At 32.5% G+C, this 19,652-nt stretch overlaps 1 protein-coding gene across 11 annotated transcripts in view; it reads right to left on the reverse strand.

Moving 5' to 3' along the window:
- LOC144975038 (transmembrane protein 116-like) overlaps positions 1 to 19,652 on the reverse strand; it is a 54,095-nt gene that overhangs the window by 7,968 nt on the left and 26,475 nt on the right. For 2 of the 11 annotated variants that reach the window (XM_078918701.1, XM_078918704.1), the window contains exons 11-15: positions 18,036 to 18,128; positions 17,220 to 17,293; positions 16,745 to 16,866; positions 12,206 to 12,267; positions 11,926 to 11,965 (exon numbers count right to left, since the gene is read on the reverse strand). In XM_078918701.1, coding sequence (XP_078774827.1) covers positions 11,926 to 11,965; positions 12,206 to 12,267; positions 16,745 to 16,866; positions 17,220 to 17,293; positions 18,036 to 18,128 — 391 coding nt within the window. Of the gene's footprint in view, positions 1 to 8,752; positions 9,002 to 11,925; positions 11,966 to 12,205; positions 12,268 to 16,670; positions 16,867 to 17,219; positions 17,294 to 18,035; positions 18,129 to 19,652 lie in introns of those variants that run through there. The other 9 variants (XM_078918707.1, XM_078918708.1, XR_013645857.1 and 6 more) reach the window with 8 other exon arrangements.

The raw sequence follows: 19,652 nt of genomic DNA on the forward strand, positions 1-19,652 counted from the left end.
AACGCGATTTATGCGCCCAAACTTTCAGACAATCACACTCACACACAAAATAGAAAATACACACAGACATATACTGTGGAATAGAACACATACACTGGCGAACATTCTATTTTGGGTCTACTCCATTCCTGCCGAATCTTAAGAATTTTTCGTAATTTTACGAATGTTAAATTGCATGACCAATTACGAAAATATGAAATTTTATGGAAAATGTTTTTATTTTGTGTCTAAGGGTTTTATGGCACTTGCAACACATTTAGGTCCTATCAGCGCCAGTAAAAAGGAAGAAAATGGGATAGTATAAAGTTCTAGAATTAAAATCAAAGCACCCAAGAGAAAGGAAGACAAAGGGGAACTGGGAACAAATAGGGATCAGATGTAGATTCCAAGAGCATACCATCAATGAACTTAGTCTGGGATTACCTATAAGTCTCACCCAGAACCAAGCACAAGATCCAACAAAGAGGACTACACTCAAATGCTTACATTTCATTATACATTAAAAATAACAAATATAATAATATATAACAGAGAGATGATTTGCAAGGAAAAAAATATCATCTCCCAAAACAATAACTATGCATTTGACTGTTTCCCTCTCAGTCAGGCCAACCGGCCGGGGCCAGGACAAAACTAAGTAATCTCATTCCAAGACAAAGACAGAAAGCAAGTTGGAAAACATATAGGGAGACAGAAGACACAGTAAGTACCTCCCTGCCCACTATGGGAGGTCAGGAACCCCACCCAGTTTATGGAAAATTACGAATTTTTAATTCTCAGTAATATTTAAATAATAATAACAATAATAATAATAATAATAATAATATAATAATAATAATAATAATAATAATAATAATAATAATAATAATAATAATAATAAGAAGAAGAAGAAGAAGAAGAGAAACTACTACTACTACTACTACTACACTAATGATGATGATGATGATAATAATAATAATAATAATAATAATAATAATAATAGTAATAATAATGATAATAAGAACTACTACTACTACTACTACTACTACTACTTCTACTACTAATACTACACTAATAATAATAATAATAATAATAATAATAATAATAATAAATAATAATAATAATAATAATAATAATAATAATAACTACAATAATTAATAATTATTATCATCATGATGATAATAATAATAATAATAATAATAATAATAATAATAATAATAATAATAATAATAATAATAATAATAATAATAAAGCATTTCTACAGTGCTCATAAGCTTGACAATGTAAAGTTGAAGTGATCATCAATGTCAAATAGGATTCAATAGTCGTAGCGTCACTTCCTTCCTAATGACGCATGGTAACTAAGTAACACTGGCTCTAAACTATCGGAACAACGGCGGACGCCCTTATGAAATATTTCTCCGACGAGCATAAAAGTGTATCCAGAGTAGAAAAACATTATAAATATGATCTTGTTTTGACTTTTATACATTCTGATCACAAGACATATGAAAGGCTCTAGCCAGCTTGAAGAATAAAAAGTAATGATTTTCATTGTTTAGAACCAAGATGGCCGCCGTTGCCGGGCGGCGTGACATCAGACTACTGAATCCAATTAGCCACTCCCATGCCTCGTTCTGAAAAAAGTCCGCGAAATTAAAGGGGAGGCAAGAGAAAATCAGCTGATCGTTAAAATAGTAACAGAAAAGTGGAGGTGCTCGGCAATGAATGCAAGAAAGACATTTAAAACGCCGTAAAAATGTTTAAAAATCACTTAATGTTATACGAGTAATTACTATCCATAACAACCTGTCAAATTCACATATGTAAGATGCCAAGCCAAAATTAATAATAAAATAATAAAGAACACGATTGACCGTTGACTACACATGCATACGAGTACCAGAAATATTTTGTAAACAATGTAACACAATATAATGTGTAAGTTTCAAAGCAAATGCAACCACAAATAACATCAAAGAACAATGTGGGACTACTGTTTTAATTTCATAAAACCAAACGCATATTTTCTGCCCCCGATATTGAACGTGTAGTTAGTATGTATCGTACAAACAACATTCGTTTAGACAGGTAGTCGGGATTCTAGCGCCAGTTTTATTTGGGCAACCGTGATTGGGATTTCACTCAATGCACTTATTATTATTATTATTATTATTATTATTATTATTATTATTATTATTATTATTATTATTATTATATAATATTAATAATAATAATAATAATAATAATAATAATAATAATAATAATAATAATAATAATAATAATAATAATAATAATAATAATAATAATAAGCAGTTGAAAGCAGTCTTTGGTGTATAAGTGCATATGTACATTATTTCTTATAATAAATGCTTCAAAACAAAACAAAACAAAACTAAAAAAATAAAAATAAAGAATAAATGAATAAAAATATCTATTTGGGCATTTACTTACATTAAAAGTCTTGAAAATCACAATCACAATCCATGAAAATTAAATATCCCATAATCCGAAGAAGACATGAATTTAATCCAAAATCCAACACAGGAATGTATTTTAATAGGAGACAGATATCCTATTAAAACTATAGCATTACTTGCAAACAACAATACCCCACTCTGCGTTTAACGGGCTTGTGGCCGTCACATTGTAAATTGTGACCACATTAGGGTAATCGGTGTCCTAAAGACTGACATACTGACATACAATCAATGAGAACTATAAAGAATCCATTCTAGAATTCAACTACAAACTGAAAAGCATGATAAATATCACTCTATCAAATAATTTTCTTTGCACAGGTTCACTCACACTCTCCTTTATTGCAAAACATTGATAAGTGAGAAAAAGTTTGTATTTCAATTATAAACTTAATCACATAATCTAAATGATGGAGAATAAAAACAGCTAATTATAAAAAATTTCACAGATCAAGTTATCTATTTGAACTCCGCATATTTAGCTTAATTACTCAATGACCATAAATTTTTTTAAACTGCATTGTTTCATTTAAACAAGACCATGACGCTTATGCCTGGACCGGGTATTCACAACTTCTGCATTTGCATTCCACTTTCGAATCGAATTAATCTCTATCTTATCCGTTTATTTGCAAAGTTTCTGCACTTTATAAATAAGACCATAACGCTTATGTCTGGACCGGGTATTCACAACTTCTGCATTTGCATTCCACTTTCGAATCGAATTAATCTCTATCTTATCCGTTTATTTGCAAAGTTTCTGCACTTTATAAATAAGACCATAACGCTTATGTCTGGACTGGGTATTCGCAAATTTTCCTATTGTGTTCCACTTTTCGAATCGAAATAACATCTAGTCTATCCGTTTATTTGCAAAGTTTCTGCACTTTATAAATAAGACCATAACGCTTATGTCTGGACCGGGCATTCGCAAATTCTGCTTATGTGTTCCACTTTTCGAATCGAATTAATCTCTATTTTATCCGTTTATTTGCAAAGTTTCTGCACTTTATAAATAAGACCATGACGCTTATGCCTGGACCGGGTATTCACAACTTCTGCATTTGCATTCCACTTTCGAATCGAATTAATCTCTATCTTATCCGTTTATTTGCAAAGTTTCTGCACTTTATAAATAAGACCATAACGCTTATGTCTGGACCGGGTATTCAGAACTTCTGCATTTGCATTCCACTTTCGAATCGAATTAATCTCTATCTTATCCGTTTATTTGCAAAGTTTCTGCACTTTATAAATAAGACCATAACGCTTATGTCTGGACTGGGTATTCGCAAATTTTCCTATTGTGTTCCACTTTTCGAATCGAAATAACATCTAGTCTATCCGTTTATTTGCAAAGTTTCTGCACTTTATAAATAAGACCATAACGCTTATGTCTGGACTGGGTATTCGCAAATTTTCCTATTGTGTTCCACTTTTCGAATCGAAATAACATCTAGTCTATCCGTTTATTTGCAAAGTTTCTGCACTTTATAAATAAGACCATAACGCTTATGTCTGGACCGGGCATTCGCAAATTCTGCTTATGTGTTCCACTTTTCAAATCGAATTAATCTCTATTTTATCCGTTTATTTGCAAAGTTTCTGCACTTTATAAATAAGACCATAACGCTTATGTCTGGACTGGGTATTCGCAAATTTTCCTATTGTGTTCCACTTTTCGAATCGAAATAACATCTAGTCTATCCGTTTATTTGCAAAGTTTCTGCACTTTATAAATAAGACCATAACGCTTATGTCTGGACTGGGTATTCGCAAATTTTCCTATGTGTTCCACTTTTCGAATCGAAATAACATCTAGTCTATCCGTTTATTTGCAAAGTTTCTGCACTTTATAAATAAGACCATAACGCTTATGTCTGGACCGGCATTCGCAAATTCTGCTTATGTGTTCCACTTTTCGAATCGAATTAATCTCTATTTTATCCGTTTATTTGCAAAGTTTCTGCATTTTATAAATAAGACCACGACACTTATGTGTTAGATTGTTCGCAAATTCTGCCTTTGTGTTCCACTGTTCGATTAGAAATTAATCTCTATTTTATCCGTTTATTTGCAAAGATTCTGCACTTTATAAATAAGACCATAACGCTTATGTCTGGACTGGGTATTCGCAAATTTTCCTATGTGTTCCACTTTTCGAATCGAAATAACATCTAGTCTATCCGTTTATTTGCAAAGTTTCTGCACTTTATAAATAAGACCATAACGCTTATGTCTGGACCGGGCATTCGCAAATTCTGCTTATGTGTTCCACTTTTCAAATCGAATTAATCTCTATTTTATCCGTTTATTTGCAAAGTTTCTGCACTTTATAAATAAGACCATAACGCTTATGTCTGGACTGGGTATTCGCAAATTTTCCTATTGTGTTCCACTTTTCGAATCGAAATAACATCTAGTCTATCCGTTTATTTGCAAAGTTTCTGCACTTTATAAATAAGACCATAACGCTTATGTCTGGACTGGGTATTCGCCAATTTTCCTATTGTGTTCCACTTTTCGAATCGAAATAACATCTAGTCTATCCGTTTATTTGCAAAGTTTCTGCACTTTATAAATAAGACCATAACGCTTATGTCTGGACCGGGCATTCGCAAATTCTGCTTATGTGTTCCACTTTTCAAATCGAATTAATCTCTATTTTATCCGTTTATTTGCAAAGTTTCTGCACTTTATAAATAAGACCATAACGCTTATGTCTGGACCGGCATTCGCAAATTCTGCTTATGTGTTCCACTTTTCGAATCGAAATAACATCTAGTCTATCCGTTTATTTGCAAAGTTTCTGCATTTATAAATAAGACCACGACCATTTGTTAGATTTTTCGCAAACTCGCTTTGTGTTCCACTGTTCGATTAGAATTAATCTCTATTTTATCCGTTTATTTGAAAAGATTCTGCATTTATAAATAATAATAATTGTTCAAAATTTTACTCACACCGATATTACAAGTACAAGTGAGCCAGTGATGAAGATTGTCAAACAGTGTGACAGATGAAATAGAGAAGAGAGAGAGAGAGAGAGAGAGAGAGAGAGAGAGAAGAGAGAGAGAGAGGAGAGAGAGAGAGAGAGAGGAGAGAGAGAGAGAGAGAGAGAGAGAGGATGAGAGAGAGATTCGTTTTTTGTTCAAAATTTCTCTCTCTCTCTCATATTGCACAAGGTTGTACTATTTTACTATTTATCAAGAACAGCCAAGGTGGCAACCCAGTCTCTGTATAAACTAAGCAAGATGGCAACAGGGACCTCGCTCCTTATCCAATGCCGAAGCTTTAATTTGAGTCAAACGGTTTGGTTAAAAAAAAAACACCCAAAATAAGTTCGTGTGTGATGGAAGTTGAAGTCGGCTTATTATAAAATCGTTTATGGTCTGTTTGGATTACCCTTTTTAAATAGAAAAGGTGAATATAACATAAACTTGAAGAATAGGCAAGCTAAATGAAAATTAAATTGACTGATTAAATGAGTACGCGAGGCTGAGTTGCGAACGACTACTGGGTTCCGACATTCCGATCCCAGTGTCATTCATGTTCACCGTACCGTGTTACTGTCTACACACTACACTGCATTGTTAGTGACTGGTCATGTCTTTTTTGTTTGTATGTTTTACGCAAGCTTAATAAAAATTAAATTGACTGATTAAATGAATACGTGAGGCAGAGTTGCGAACGACTCATGGGTTCCGACATTCCGACCCCAATGTCAGTGTCAGTCATGTTCACCGTACTGTGTTACTGTCTACACACTACACGGCATTGTTAGTGACTGGTCATGCCTTTTTTGTTTGTATGTTTCTTTTAATATGGGTCAATTTACAAAGAATAATAATAGAAATGTTCAAAACAAAAACTAGATTCACTATTACGTGCCTGTAATGAAGTGCTTTCCACAAACCGTGAGCGAGAATGATGGTGGAGGTAATGGCAACCATGTGGGTTTGTTATTGCTTCCTGCCTCCGTCAACCCACGCATCCAGTTGCGTAACCCACGCTGAATCTGACCAATTGTGGCTGTTCGTGTTTAGAGTTTAGGCCCAAGCAAAGCTGCAACATTTCTCAGTTTCGCACCTTTCTTTTTTCGTTATTTCGTTTTCGCTTTTTTAAAAATAATTATTTATTTTTTCAAAAAAATTTTTACCAAAATTTGCCAAAATTTGCGGCCGCAAATAATGCAGATGATAGATTAACTAACATGTGACCAAGAAGTGATAGATTCAGCCGTGGTGACTTCTATTAAAAAAACAATAGCACTACCATATTTGATGACAAACCATTACTAGTGGCAGCAGTAAAATTAATAATCAAAAACGCCAAAGGTTCCTATCAAATACATATTTTCATTTCCTCAAAAATCGAGCTTTAATAACTGAACAGTAGAACATTATTTTTAAAAGAAAAAACACTGTTTAGGATACATGAGTTCAATAAAGGTGTACATAACAAACATACATAATTAGAAATCTGAATAAATATAGATATATCTGAAATGTTTTGAAAAAGCTTAGTTAATTTTTAAGTAGTTTTAACAACAAAATAATATTTTGTGTTAATATCAGTCATATAGCAAACTGTCTCGGCCACTCGAGAGTAAAGTTTTGAACATACAAAATAATCAAATCATTTAAATTGTAAAATAATTTGAATGAATACAATAATATGGTGGGAATGTAGAAAATGTTAAACCTCATGATGACTTGGGCTGGGATACATGAGAGTTATCAATAACCTTGGGGGCATCTAACGGTCTCTTTGTGTATACAACGTGCATACTTTATCTCGACACATATCAAAACCATTTAAAACAACTGAATAAACCTACTTTGACTGTATATTTAATTTCGGCCAGTCTTACATTTAAATTTATGTAAAGGTTTTTTTGCAATATGTATATTTTAATAAATGTCACTATATGTTTGTATATATAGATATATATAGGGTGCAAGTTTTAAAAAATGGAAAAAATTATGATGCCATTTCAATGTGAAGAAAAAAATCGGAAATACTTGAAAATTTACATGCAACAAGAACAAGACCTAAGTTAGTACTTGCAAAGTTTGATAAAAAATTTCCCATTATTTAGGAAAATATGCCGGTTACACCATAGTTGTTTAAAAATCATGTTATCGAAAGTTTCCAAACTTGCGTCATGTTTTTAGCAGTGCAGTAGACTACGACTAGTGGAGGAAGTTGCCCTGTCTTGTAGAAAAACAACTGACAGATTGGGATAGAGTCAGGAATAATTTTTTTCTTCTAACAATGTTACACAATTTTCTAAGTAAAGCAGAATTCACATAATTAGATTCATTTTTAAAGGTGAATGGCCTGAGTTCTGATGGGAATCCAATGGACTACAGTGCTTGGTCAATGATGTCCAACAAGATCTATAAAGTCGTACAACAGTTATAGAAACATTTAAAATAGTCAATTCAAAATGCACGGGATTAAGTCATTATTCAAGACGACAGAAAATCAATTGGATCATGGGGGAAAAGGCCATGCACAGTCATAGAGTAAAATGGGGGATCAACAGATCACATCAAAATTTCAGAATTATGTTGCAACTCTTCGAAATGACAAATATGCAGTGTGTTTATCAAAATAATCAAGTTTTCGATATATTTTCCTGAAAAATAGTGTGTATAAATTTCCATAAATGGTGTTGATCATAACAAAATTTCAGACTTGCATCATTTATATATGATAGCTAAAGGATTTAACTTGTCCATTTTTTTTTCTCGCACCCGATACACACACACTGTGCTGAAAAGTCATTCTTGTGATGTTCATCGATTAAGAGCACATAAATTCACAATTACAAAAATATGACACCACTGTGGTTTTCATTGGCTAACTGGTTTGATTGGATAAATAGTGGGTAAAATGATTTGCTCATGTTCGCCAACAACTATGATTAAATAAATAGCCGTTTTAAATGTGATGCATGATGAAAATGAAGAATCTGTTTTTAAAAATTCCAAACAAAACAAACAAAAAAAAAAGCTGATTTTGCAACAAACAAATGAGTTAAAATTAACACAAAACAATTTTTTTTGGTAACCCCCCCCCCCCCCCCACCCAATAAAATGAATGATATTCCTATTAAAAAACTAAGAACAAAACAAGTCCATGGCTTGAGCATATATTGTGGTTATACTTCTTGATAGTCCATTTTATAGTTAAACATCGAGAGAGATTGCCCTGACATGACAAGAGGGCTTTAGTGTGACTGAATCCTGAATCCCCTTCTCCATGGCAAGTCAGGTAATATTAATATGGCTGACCATTACTATTTTGGTGGCAAAGGACATTTCCCGATTAGTGAGGCCCCATTGCATATTTCTTTATATATATATAACGAGCCAAGTCGTGAGGGTAAAATGTCAAGAATTAAATGAAAAGGTACATCAAAGTTAGTATCAAGTCAATTTTGCTCTCCAATAAGGTTGACGTGAGAGGATATAGATTCGAAGCTAGAGTCGTGTTCTTCTGTGAGGGTTGTGGTATGATAGTGTTGATGTTGTCTGGAGAAAAAGAAAACGAAATAGAAAAAAAAAAAAAAGAGGAGGGAGTCATTGAAGAGACATTCTGTTATTGGGCGCTGACTATAAATGGATGATGATCCAGTTGTCCTAATAATTAAAGTTGTGTAGTTCTAAATGACATTCAGAGTAGGTAGCTTTTGAGCACATGCCAAAATTCAAAATAAAAAAGGAAAAGAAATAATGAAAGAAAAATGCCCTTAGGCAAATTTTTTTTAAAAACTGGGAACGTGTGATTGATACAGTGACAGACAAAGAAGACAGAAAAATACAAGAAAAAATTATTTTAATGAAATGAGCCTTCCATCAGTTGTCATAATTGCCTGCAATCAATCACTTTCTGCGAAGCCTTTATGATAATTCAATTCCTTGCTTTCTTGATACTTTATTGTGTCATTTGGATTGATGATTTTCAAAATTACAGATTTCGAGTAACTGTCTTTTGATAGATAGCTCCAAAGATATATTACGAAAAGCATCAAAATGAATGTATTTAATACGAAAAATTCCAAGATAGTCCAACTGGCTCAAAGTGAGTTAAGATTTACTATGGAATTTTTAAAAAAAATGATTCTTAAAATTAAATTCACAAAACACTTGTTTGCTTTTTTAGCCTGCCGAAAATTGATCTTCAATTCATTTTATGTTATCATGAAGTCAGTGTATAAAATGAAAGGATCATTATGCTTACATGGAACTCACCAAATACTATCACAGGCTTTTGTTACCAAAAACAAAAAGGCATAAATAAAATAAATTAGGTCAATACTTAACAGAAATTAAGCGACTGATATCTTTCACACTAAAAAAGAACAGAAAGACAGTGTAAAATCTTGTATCATCCAAGTTTTTATATTTTATCTCAGCAGGAGAAATTGCTTTCTCAAACTCAAACGTATAGTACTGAGATAATATCATCAAAACAGAGTAATATATACATTAAGTATATACCTCAAAAATCTTCATAAAGAAATTGTTGCAATAGCTCAAAACCAAAATAGATATATTGCCTGAAAAAATATTTCCTGATTCATATGTTTAACTTTTTAAAAATTAACTTGAATTCAAGGGTATTTTGGTATTTTTAAATATAAAATTACTTCAATCAAATACAAACTACAGCTCAGTCACTATTGTAATGCTATACGGTGTGGAAGTGGGACAGATTGGAGTTGGTGACAGGCTATGGTTTGGTGTCAGGAACTGGTATCAAGACAAAAAAGGTTGAAATTCGACATGGTTGACTGGCAAAACTTTGGCCTTAGCACATGCATCAGCTCTGAAGCAAATCTTTGGGTATGAGCACCAGCCTTTTAAAATAGCATGTGAATACTTTTCTAAACAAACAAGTAAAGTGACAAAATGTAGTTCACAACATTAATCACTTTAAACCATGCTGGAATTCTGTCTAGAAATTTCTAAATTACATAAGGGGGGGGGGGGGGTGAGAGAGAGAGAGAGAGAGAGAGAGAGAGAGAGAGAGAGAGAGAGAGAGAGAGAGAGAGAGAGAGAGACAGTGAGAGAGAGAGAGAGAGAGAGATAGAGACAGAGAGAGAGAAAACTGTCCTAAAAGCCAATATTTAGTGAAATTGTCACTGAGCTTATGAAATAACTGAAAATCTCTCCCATTATAATATGTAAGTACCAATTAATGGGTTTTTTTAGTCCACTAATGGAAGCTTCACTTTCAAATAAATATAAACTATAAAATAAGAAGCACTTCACGAAACTAAGTCAATATATTTACAAGATTTTATCATCCAATGGTGTTTCAAGCTTGACAAGACCTCAAATTGGAAAAGTAATTTTTCAAAAACAGCCTTACACACTATGAAAAAGTTATATCTAATGACATGCCATGTCACAATATATTTTCAACTAAGGATAGTCTTGACTTGCCCATTGCAGTAAGCCGTCCTTTAGGGATAGTTGAAAATAACACACAAAAAGACTGTGATTTCAGGGAAAAGTCGATGTGAATTATACTTAGTTTCCACATAGTAATATAGATACAGGCAAGCAAAATCAGCATTTAATCGAAGGCCATGAGAAATACCTTAAGATGTTCATCATCTCACTGAATATATGTTCGATGCACTGATTTCCTGTAGTACTATCAATCGAATCAGAAGAGACTTAAGATATAAATATATCTTAAGTCTCTTCTGATATATTTGATATATTTGATCATACCAGGCTTATTGCCCGTTCATTTCATTATCTACACTGACGTCATGGAATTACAGCAACGCATTTAGTACAGGAACACCAGTTTTCGTCACCAAATTTGATCTTTATGTCCCTAATCCACTATGACAGTAAAATCAGTAAATGGGGATTGTTTTTTGTTTTGTTGTTTTGTTTAAAAGATTTTTAATGCCATGAATGCCCTTGATTCATTCCACAAGGAATTTTGTCGAAGAAGAATCTCTCTTTAAAAAAAAGAACAAGAAACTGTGTAAGCTGCAGAGCACCACTACAGAAAGAATGGACTGATGGATGGCTAAAAGTTAAAATTCTCAAAGCTAGGCAGAGGATGCTGTACTAGTCGGGCAGAGGGTTCAAGTGTCAATGATCGCCAATGTTTTTTTTCTCAATTGTCTACTGGCACTTCTCTTCTCTTTTCATTTATGATTACAACATCGACAGGGGATCAGTAACAAGGTACAGATTAGATACTTTAATTAAGCTCAACCCTAGATCCCCTAATCCACTTAGCCATCTCACAATAAGTACCCTTCAGAAATGACAATGGCTAGTGCAAATATTTATCATGCCAGGACATGCCAGAATGCATCGAATCAGTCAGTGCAAACAGATTTTATGCTTTACAAAAAGAAAAGAAAGAAGAACACTTGCTGAATTGCAAGTGCAACATGCCAAACAGGAAAACAAAAAATTTATACCAGGAGTTGATTGAGGAAGTCAAGTCAGGTGCCAGGAGATCTTAAAAAGGATAAAGAAAAACACTTTTGTTACTTCTATTCGTTCCAAAGCACAAGTCACATTCATCTTATTTTGCACATCAGTTACATTTTCCCTAAAATCTCCTACGAACTGAGTCCATCTCTTCAAAATTTCATAAAATAAGGCTTGTTCATCAGTAATTCTTAGGCTCTCTCAAAGCAAATCGAACACTTGGTTTACGTAGCACATGCTTTTGGAAAAGTAACAATAACTTCTTACCTGCACCATAATTTGAAAAAATTTGGTCTGGAACAAAAGCACCTGATTCTTCTTGTGGATAACTGCAGTGGCAAAAACAAAAACTCTTTACAAATAGAATTTAATGCAGCATGCATTGTGGGAAGATAGAACTCCACTCTAAACACATAGCTGGACATATCGAATTAATTCAAGAACACTATCTAACAAGAACCTGTCTTTATAAAATATTTTAGAATCAGAAAAATAGATTGGAAGATACAAAACAAGCTGGTAACATTTCATCTTCCATATGAAAGATATAGGTTATTCTTACAAATTTATTTTGTTTATGTCTGATAGAAAAGAAATACCAAAATATATTTTTAAAAGCTTTTTCACCTCATCCAAATCATTTTATCTTATCCACTAGTTATACAGGCCTGTAAATGGTTGGTGAAAAAATTGTCGGAACTTTTTGAAACGCGAAAATAGACACAACAGGACAAAAATATGGACACAACACAGATATAACACGTCAATTGACTAGTCAAATCATGTCACTTTCCCCTACTTATTTATAATGAGATCCTTATTTTATGGTATCAAAAAAAAAATCCCAATTATTTGAGGTCCCAGGTCTGAGTTAGTTGTAAAATGAAAGGAAGAGAACAATTCCTACCCTTTTGAAGGATGTGTATCTAGATGTCTGGTGCTCGACACGGGAAGCTGCGTATCTTCACTCCTGTTTGTGTTAAAATGTTTACGCTGATTCTATCATTTATTTGGATTAATTCTTCAAGAAGAAGAAGAAGAAGAAGAAGAAGAAGAAGAAGAAGAAGAAGAAGAAGAAGAAGAAGAAGAAGAAGAAGAAGAAGAAGAAGAAGAAGAAGAGGAGGAGGTGCGGTGGTGTGAGAGCTTTCGAAGAAAAATAATTATTTCGCATTATTTTTTTATCCATCTCACATCGGGACGGAACCAAAGAAATATCGAAACCGAGGAATAAGAACCGGAGATATGCATGTGTGATCGGTAGCAAAATAGAGAGAAACCTTCTGGTCCGGTTCGACATACTTCTGTGTGTGCGTTATTTACTGACTAGGTGTGTGTGTGTGAAGACGACTCGCGCAAACTTCGCGACCTCTCTCTCACTGGCTGTGGCACAGTAGCCAGGCAGTGAATATATACACGTCTAGCGGAGCGTGTAGGTGGCATGATAATATTATAGCTAACTGATAGACAGCATGTTTTGTCTTTGATGCGACAAATAAAATTTTTTTTCTTTTGTTTTTTGTTTTAAGTCAGCATTTGAAATGGAATAAAATCTAATTTTTTCAAGGAACGAAATAAAAGTCTTTTATTTTCTTTTTTATTGGTTCTGTTCTTTGGGTTTACGAATTTTATTTTTACTATTATCTTTTTTTTTTTTTTAGCACTTAACTTATAGAGCAAAATCGTACTGTGGGAAATCCGACAATAGACGGAAGATTTACAGGCCTGGTTATATAAGTGCGGCACAAAAATCTTGAATGCATAAATCTTAAAATCATGGAAATCACGAACATATGTAAATTCCCAATTTTAATCCTACTACTGTTATTGTACTGGCAACATGAAAATCTTGAACACTATTGAAGGCTAACACGGAAATCTCGAACAAAACGGACCTTAACTTTCGCATTTGTTGATAAAAATGTTTTGTCGTATGTTTGTACTGAATAAAAATGAGAACTGTCATCTGTGTCTATTTGGCCTTAAATGTTTTAGTTAATGTGTTAGCGTGCATGTATGGAGCATGAGTGTGTGTATGTGTGTAGTGGGGGGTTTGCGAACCATGTCTGATCAGTGTCTGGTGCACACAACACCTCACTCTAATGTGTACCAGTACCAGTGGGGCTAGCGAGGCAATGCTGTAATCAGCAATGGGACGTGCTGGCATTTAAAAAATTATAATACATGTAAAGGGGAACATTATTCTGTTATTGAATGAAACAAGTTGCACTTGACTCTACATTGATGGGACCTCACTGAAACAATCCACATTTACCTTCCTCATATTCTCCTTCATATTCTTTGTAAAATACCCAACACAGAAATCTAGAAAACGTGGAAATCTCAAACATATATATATATATATATATATATATATATATATATATATATATTATATATATATATATACAACAATGCAGCACAAAATCTACACAATAGGACCAGCCAGATATGAAGTTAGACATTTCCATTGTTAGTTTCTATAGCTTGCATGACCATCTTTAAATTCCAGTAAGCTTTATTTCTCTCTTCAAAATACCAGGACTCAAACAAAATTCAAGCAAATTAAGAGCTAGGTTATCAAAAGTTGAACTCATACTTAAATATTATTTATAAAATGGTAAAATTTTATATCATTTCATGGAGTGCCACACAATATTTTTTTTTAAAATATATTTTCAGTATAATATTCATTTGCTTACTACTTCGAACTCGTAGAAAGCCATTCTAAATCAATGCAAACAAATCTCTTGTGTTTTTTTTTTAATTTAGAACATTAATTTCTGCTTCTGATCCAATAAAATCCAGAACGAATAATAAAAAAAAAAGCACACCTCATCCTTGACCATTTAACATTGCCATGAATCGATTGATTAATCTATTGTCATGACAAAGAAGGATGAACACTATCACTACTTGCTGTTTTAAATAAGTTGTGAGAGTAGTCAAAATCACTAGTCTACATTAGATAAAAAAACATTCTTGTACAAGATAAATGCTTACCAAAAAAACAAAACATCAAGGAGTATATTTTTTTTTATCAAATAGCTAGCACCCCCCCCCCCCCCCCCCCCCCTTCCGACTGATTAAATTATGGAATGGAATGTGTCGCATGATAATGAAAATGGGACCACCATGTTGTTTTACTGTTTACCACAATACATAAATCATGAATGATAGAGATATGACCATACCAATTTTGAATCCCACCAGTTCGAAACTTCATAAAGTATGCATGGAGATACACAAAGGACATCTACTAAAAAAGTAAAGAGTGTCAAAATCAAAGCCAAAGTCAACAATATCTATTGTCATTTAGTACCCTCATTGCAGTTTTGCCTTTTTGTTGTTTTATTAAAATTTATTAATTATAATGGCCATGACATGCAATAGTTCAGTAGTAAAAACAGGTTATTGGGAAGTAAGGACAGAGGGGGTGGGGTAATAATTTTTAAAGCTTAGAAGTCATCAACCAATACAATAATAAAAACATGTTCTCAGCAGTAAACAACAGTATAGCAACTTTTAAAAAGTCATGAAAAAGTTTTTTGGAGAGATTTTTTGCTCAAATAATACTCATAAACATTAATATTGAATCGTTGTCATTTTGGTAAGACTGGTTTCTCTCTTTTTTTATGAAATACGTAGTGAGAATCAGATGACTAGCCTGCAGTGAAGACGAAAAAACATGATTTGTAAATAACTTGCATTGTTTGTTAAATATCATTTACTCATATGCACAATGAACGAAATAAAATGTATATGCGGGTACTTAAATTGTTGAATGCATACGCAATGTAAGGTAAGTAAGGAACCAATGGTGAAAAAAAACAATAAGCTTTACAATGGACAAAGGCATTGAGCTCTTGGGTGGAAAAATGGCAATGGAATAGACTTTCATTATCATCAATATCCATAAATATCTAAGACAAGAATGATATCCTGTGAATGCAAATATAATAAGCATGCAAAGCTTTAGTCAAAGGGATACAGCATTGCAATGGTGTTATCATCTTAATACATACTTCTGTGTAACCTCAAATAATGCGAAAAATGCATTGACATAAAAACATCATTTAAGAATAATCTCTTCTTTTTTTTTGGCAGGGTAAAACCATGTCATTAAATCATTATCATGCAGGAAGTTTATGTTTAAAATTCAACAGCAAATTCAGGCAAAGAGAATAATTTGCATATTTAGTGTTAAAAAAAAAAATTAAATTAAAAAATTAAAAAAAAAAAAAAATAAAGTGCAAACTTGTTGGAATTCAGGAGACCTTAATTATAGGTTTACAAATAAATTTTTATTTTATCAAATCAAAGCAAAAAATATTATACTGTAAATATGAAGTGTTAGCAAACAACAAAAATAAAATTGTTATGCCACATCAAAATGTTATGGGATCAAGAATCCTCATTTTTTGTAATTTTCAAAGGTGGGGAATTAAGCCTATCGAGGAATAAGCTAGATTGAAAGTTCAATTGCGGTGACATTGTAGTTTTAATAAAATATAAAATATAAGTGAATAATATGAACAGCTACAATAAACTACAAAATGCTTTTAATGAAGTATTAAGTGGTGGAGAACCCTTTCAATTTGAATTCAAAAATATAGTTCAATCATTATTATTTGATAATAAATTACCCAGCATATAAGCTGGAACACAGATGGGAGGGAAGCCAGGTGCCAAACAGACAGAATAAAAAAAGTGAGAAAAAATTCTCAATTATTACAGTATGTTTTGATGAAGAAGAAGCAATTGCTGAGATGCAGAGGGAAGCATTGTAGACTTCATAGCGTTACTGACATTGTGTTCGATCTGTTGGTGCTGAGCAGGGAAGACCGTTCAGAGAGGGCCCGTCGGAAACTATCACGCTTCCAGCCATACAAGATGCTATTGAGAATGCCTTGTAATGGGCCAAGGACAGCCTGAAAGAAAAAAAAAAGGAAGATCACCCTGTTCAAACCTTAAAGTCTATGAAAAATAATTTTTTAAAATGACTAACTCCTCTTTTCCTGCCCATCAAAGTCCTATTTTAAACAAAAGAAAATTTGGCTGTTTCCTAGTTTTTTCTGCCTCCTCAAAATAATTTTCCAAATCTTAATAAATTATGAATATTAGCAAATAATATGAACAACTGCTATGAACTATGAAACGTAAATATACTTTTATGGGCTGAGGAACCCTTTAACCATAAACGTAAATTTGTATGATTGTACATTATTTGTTATTATCCCTATCAATTTCAGTGACCCTAATAAGTCCACCTCCTACTCCTTACCTGCATAACAAGAAGCCAGTAATTGACCTCCATAGAGTATCCATCCGTGAATGAGATGATGCCTAGGATTACAGCTAGGAAACAATATCAATAAAAATTATAGAAATTCAATGCAGTATATAAGAATGACTGAACTTGACAAAATCAATCTAAAGACAGAATTGTCACTCATTAAATAATATCAACTGTCAATTAAAAAACATATAGCATAGACCATACTTACAAAATGCCATGTTATAAAAGTTCTCAATTATTCATTATATCAATATTGATTATCTGAGTATTTTTCCCAGAAACCATGTCATGGTAAAAATGTCATGGTTCTTAGGCACTTTCATGAAATTATGAAATTCCAAATGGAATAATCGTCATCAAATATAACTAGCCATCTCAATTCCATTTATATTGTGCTAGCTCAGCATCTTTGAATTGCTTAACTGTGGTTTCCCATGGTTGGTTTCCTGCTATTTCCTTAGTCTCTTCCCTTATAAATCTCCTCAAAACTGGAAAAATTAAGTTCTTGGTGGCAAATTTATCGATTATAAAAACATTGACCAAATTTATTCATCCTCAAGGGAATTCATTCTTTTGGGTTTGTTTCAAGTTAAGGTCAAGATAATCTTAAGAAAAGTAAATCATTCTCTTGCTGATCTGATAGGGAACTAAAATCTCTGTCCGTATCCGCTTCCTACAATGTCTTGGAAAACATTAACCAAATTTCAAAGACGAAAAATTTTGAAAATGGCATTTTCATCCCTAGTACTTTGTGTCTTGAATTCCATAACTACTAAAACCAGATGGGTATCTAATACTTACAAGGCAACCAACAAATACAGAAAACACCCTGATATAAAGCAGCTTTCCGCCTAAGTAGGCCTTCCTCTTGACGCTGATGATAACTCAATAAACCTGAAAAGAAAATTTTCAAATACAAAATAAGTCATGAATCATTTTTTTTTCTAAAAAAATAATTTAAAAATGATAATAATAATAATAATAATAATAATAATAATAATAATAATAATAATAATAATAATAATAATAATAATAATAACAATAATAATAATAATAATAATAATAATAATAATAATAATAGTAATAATAAAAATAATAATAATAATCTAAAAACATGAATATGTAAAGAGAAATGAAAACAACTATTCCTGTCATAAATAGCTACCAAAATCATGATTCTCCTCTTCGATCTGGTATTAAGATGAGGAGAATTGAATTTAAGATCTAAATAATGATTAATCAATATGCATAAAATTGAGAACAATGACCATAGTACTTAAAAAGCAGAAATATTCCACTTTAAATATTCTGATTCTTTGCATTAAATCCACTATTCAGAATCTGGTTCACCCTGAAAAGACCCCTTTTTTTACAAAAATTTCTATTATTCCTAGTTTCATCAGAAAAGATCTATATCCAAATTTTAAAAAAATTACAATCATTTATATATACTGATGGAGAACCCGCAATATTTGTGAGGAAGTAAAGGCTATTCCAAACAGGCATTCGAAGTAAAGGCTATTACAAACAGGCATTCGAAGTAAAGGCTATTACAAACAGGCATTCGAAGTAAAGGCTATTACAAACAGGCATTCATCTATTTTACTTTTTACATTATCATATTGTGGAATTAAATATAGATCGAGACAAATTTTTTACACTATCAACAATCAAAATCGGTTTGTTACAAAGTGTGTAGGTGCACAAAAATCAATTTGGCAATAAGGCAGCCAGCGAGATAGCGATTCCCCAATGCCACTGGACTGATCATAATGCCCGAGTGAGGATAAGCTTTTTTTTTTTAAGTTTATTTATTCATTTTTTATTTACAATGTCTGAAGGCTTTATTCAAGAGCAATGCTTTTTTGTTGTTGTTTTTTTTTTTTTTATCCCAGGCCAACTTATCTAATGACCCTTTTAATAAGTATCAATTGTATTGGTCATATTTAATTTCAACTTGTTAGATGTTGTTGAGGCAATGAAATGATTCAAGAGTAATGATTTCTTTCAGTCTTCATCTTAATCCTACATAACAACAAATTTATACATGGCAGGGAAAGCACCTAAGTCATCCTAGAGATACAACAGTCATGAAAGCGGGAAATCCCTATCGAGTTGTGTACATCTTCATGATTAAAACAATTAAAATAATGCTAAAATAATACCAATACCATAAGACATGTATGAAGAGATGAATTAGTCTAAAGAAAAGAGTTTGTAATTTTAAAAATTATTATACTACTGTATTGTGGAATTTTACATAGACCAAGACTCTTTTAAGCCATCAGCGGCCAAATTTTGCCAAATTATGCAAATCCAAAGGCCGAAGGTCAAATTAAGAACTCATGATTACACCCCATCAGATATTCTAAATAAACAGTTGAATCAACAGGCAATGGAATTAAACTTAATTCAAGA

This window comes from Berghia stephanieae, chromosome 6 (assembly GCF_034508935.2).
Source record: "Berghia stephanieae isolate SIO BIC M18660-M18661 chromosome 6, UCSD_Bste_1.3, whole genome shotgun sequence".
In the NCBI taxonomy this organism is placed as follows: Eukaryota; Metazoa; Mollusca; class Gastropoda; order Nudibranchia; family Aeolidiidae; genus Berghia; species Berghia stephanieae.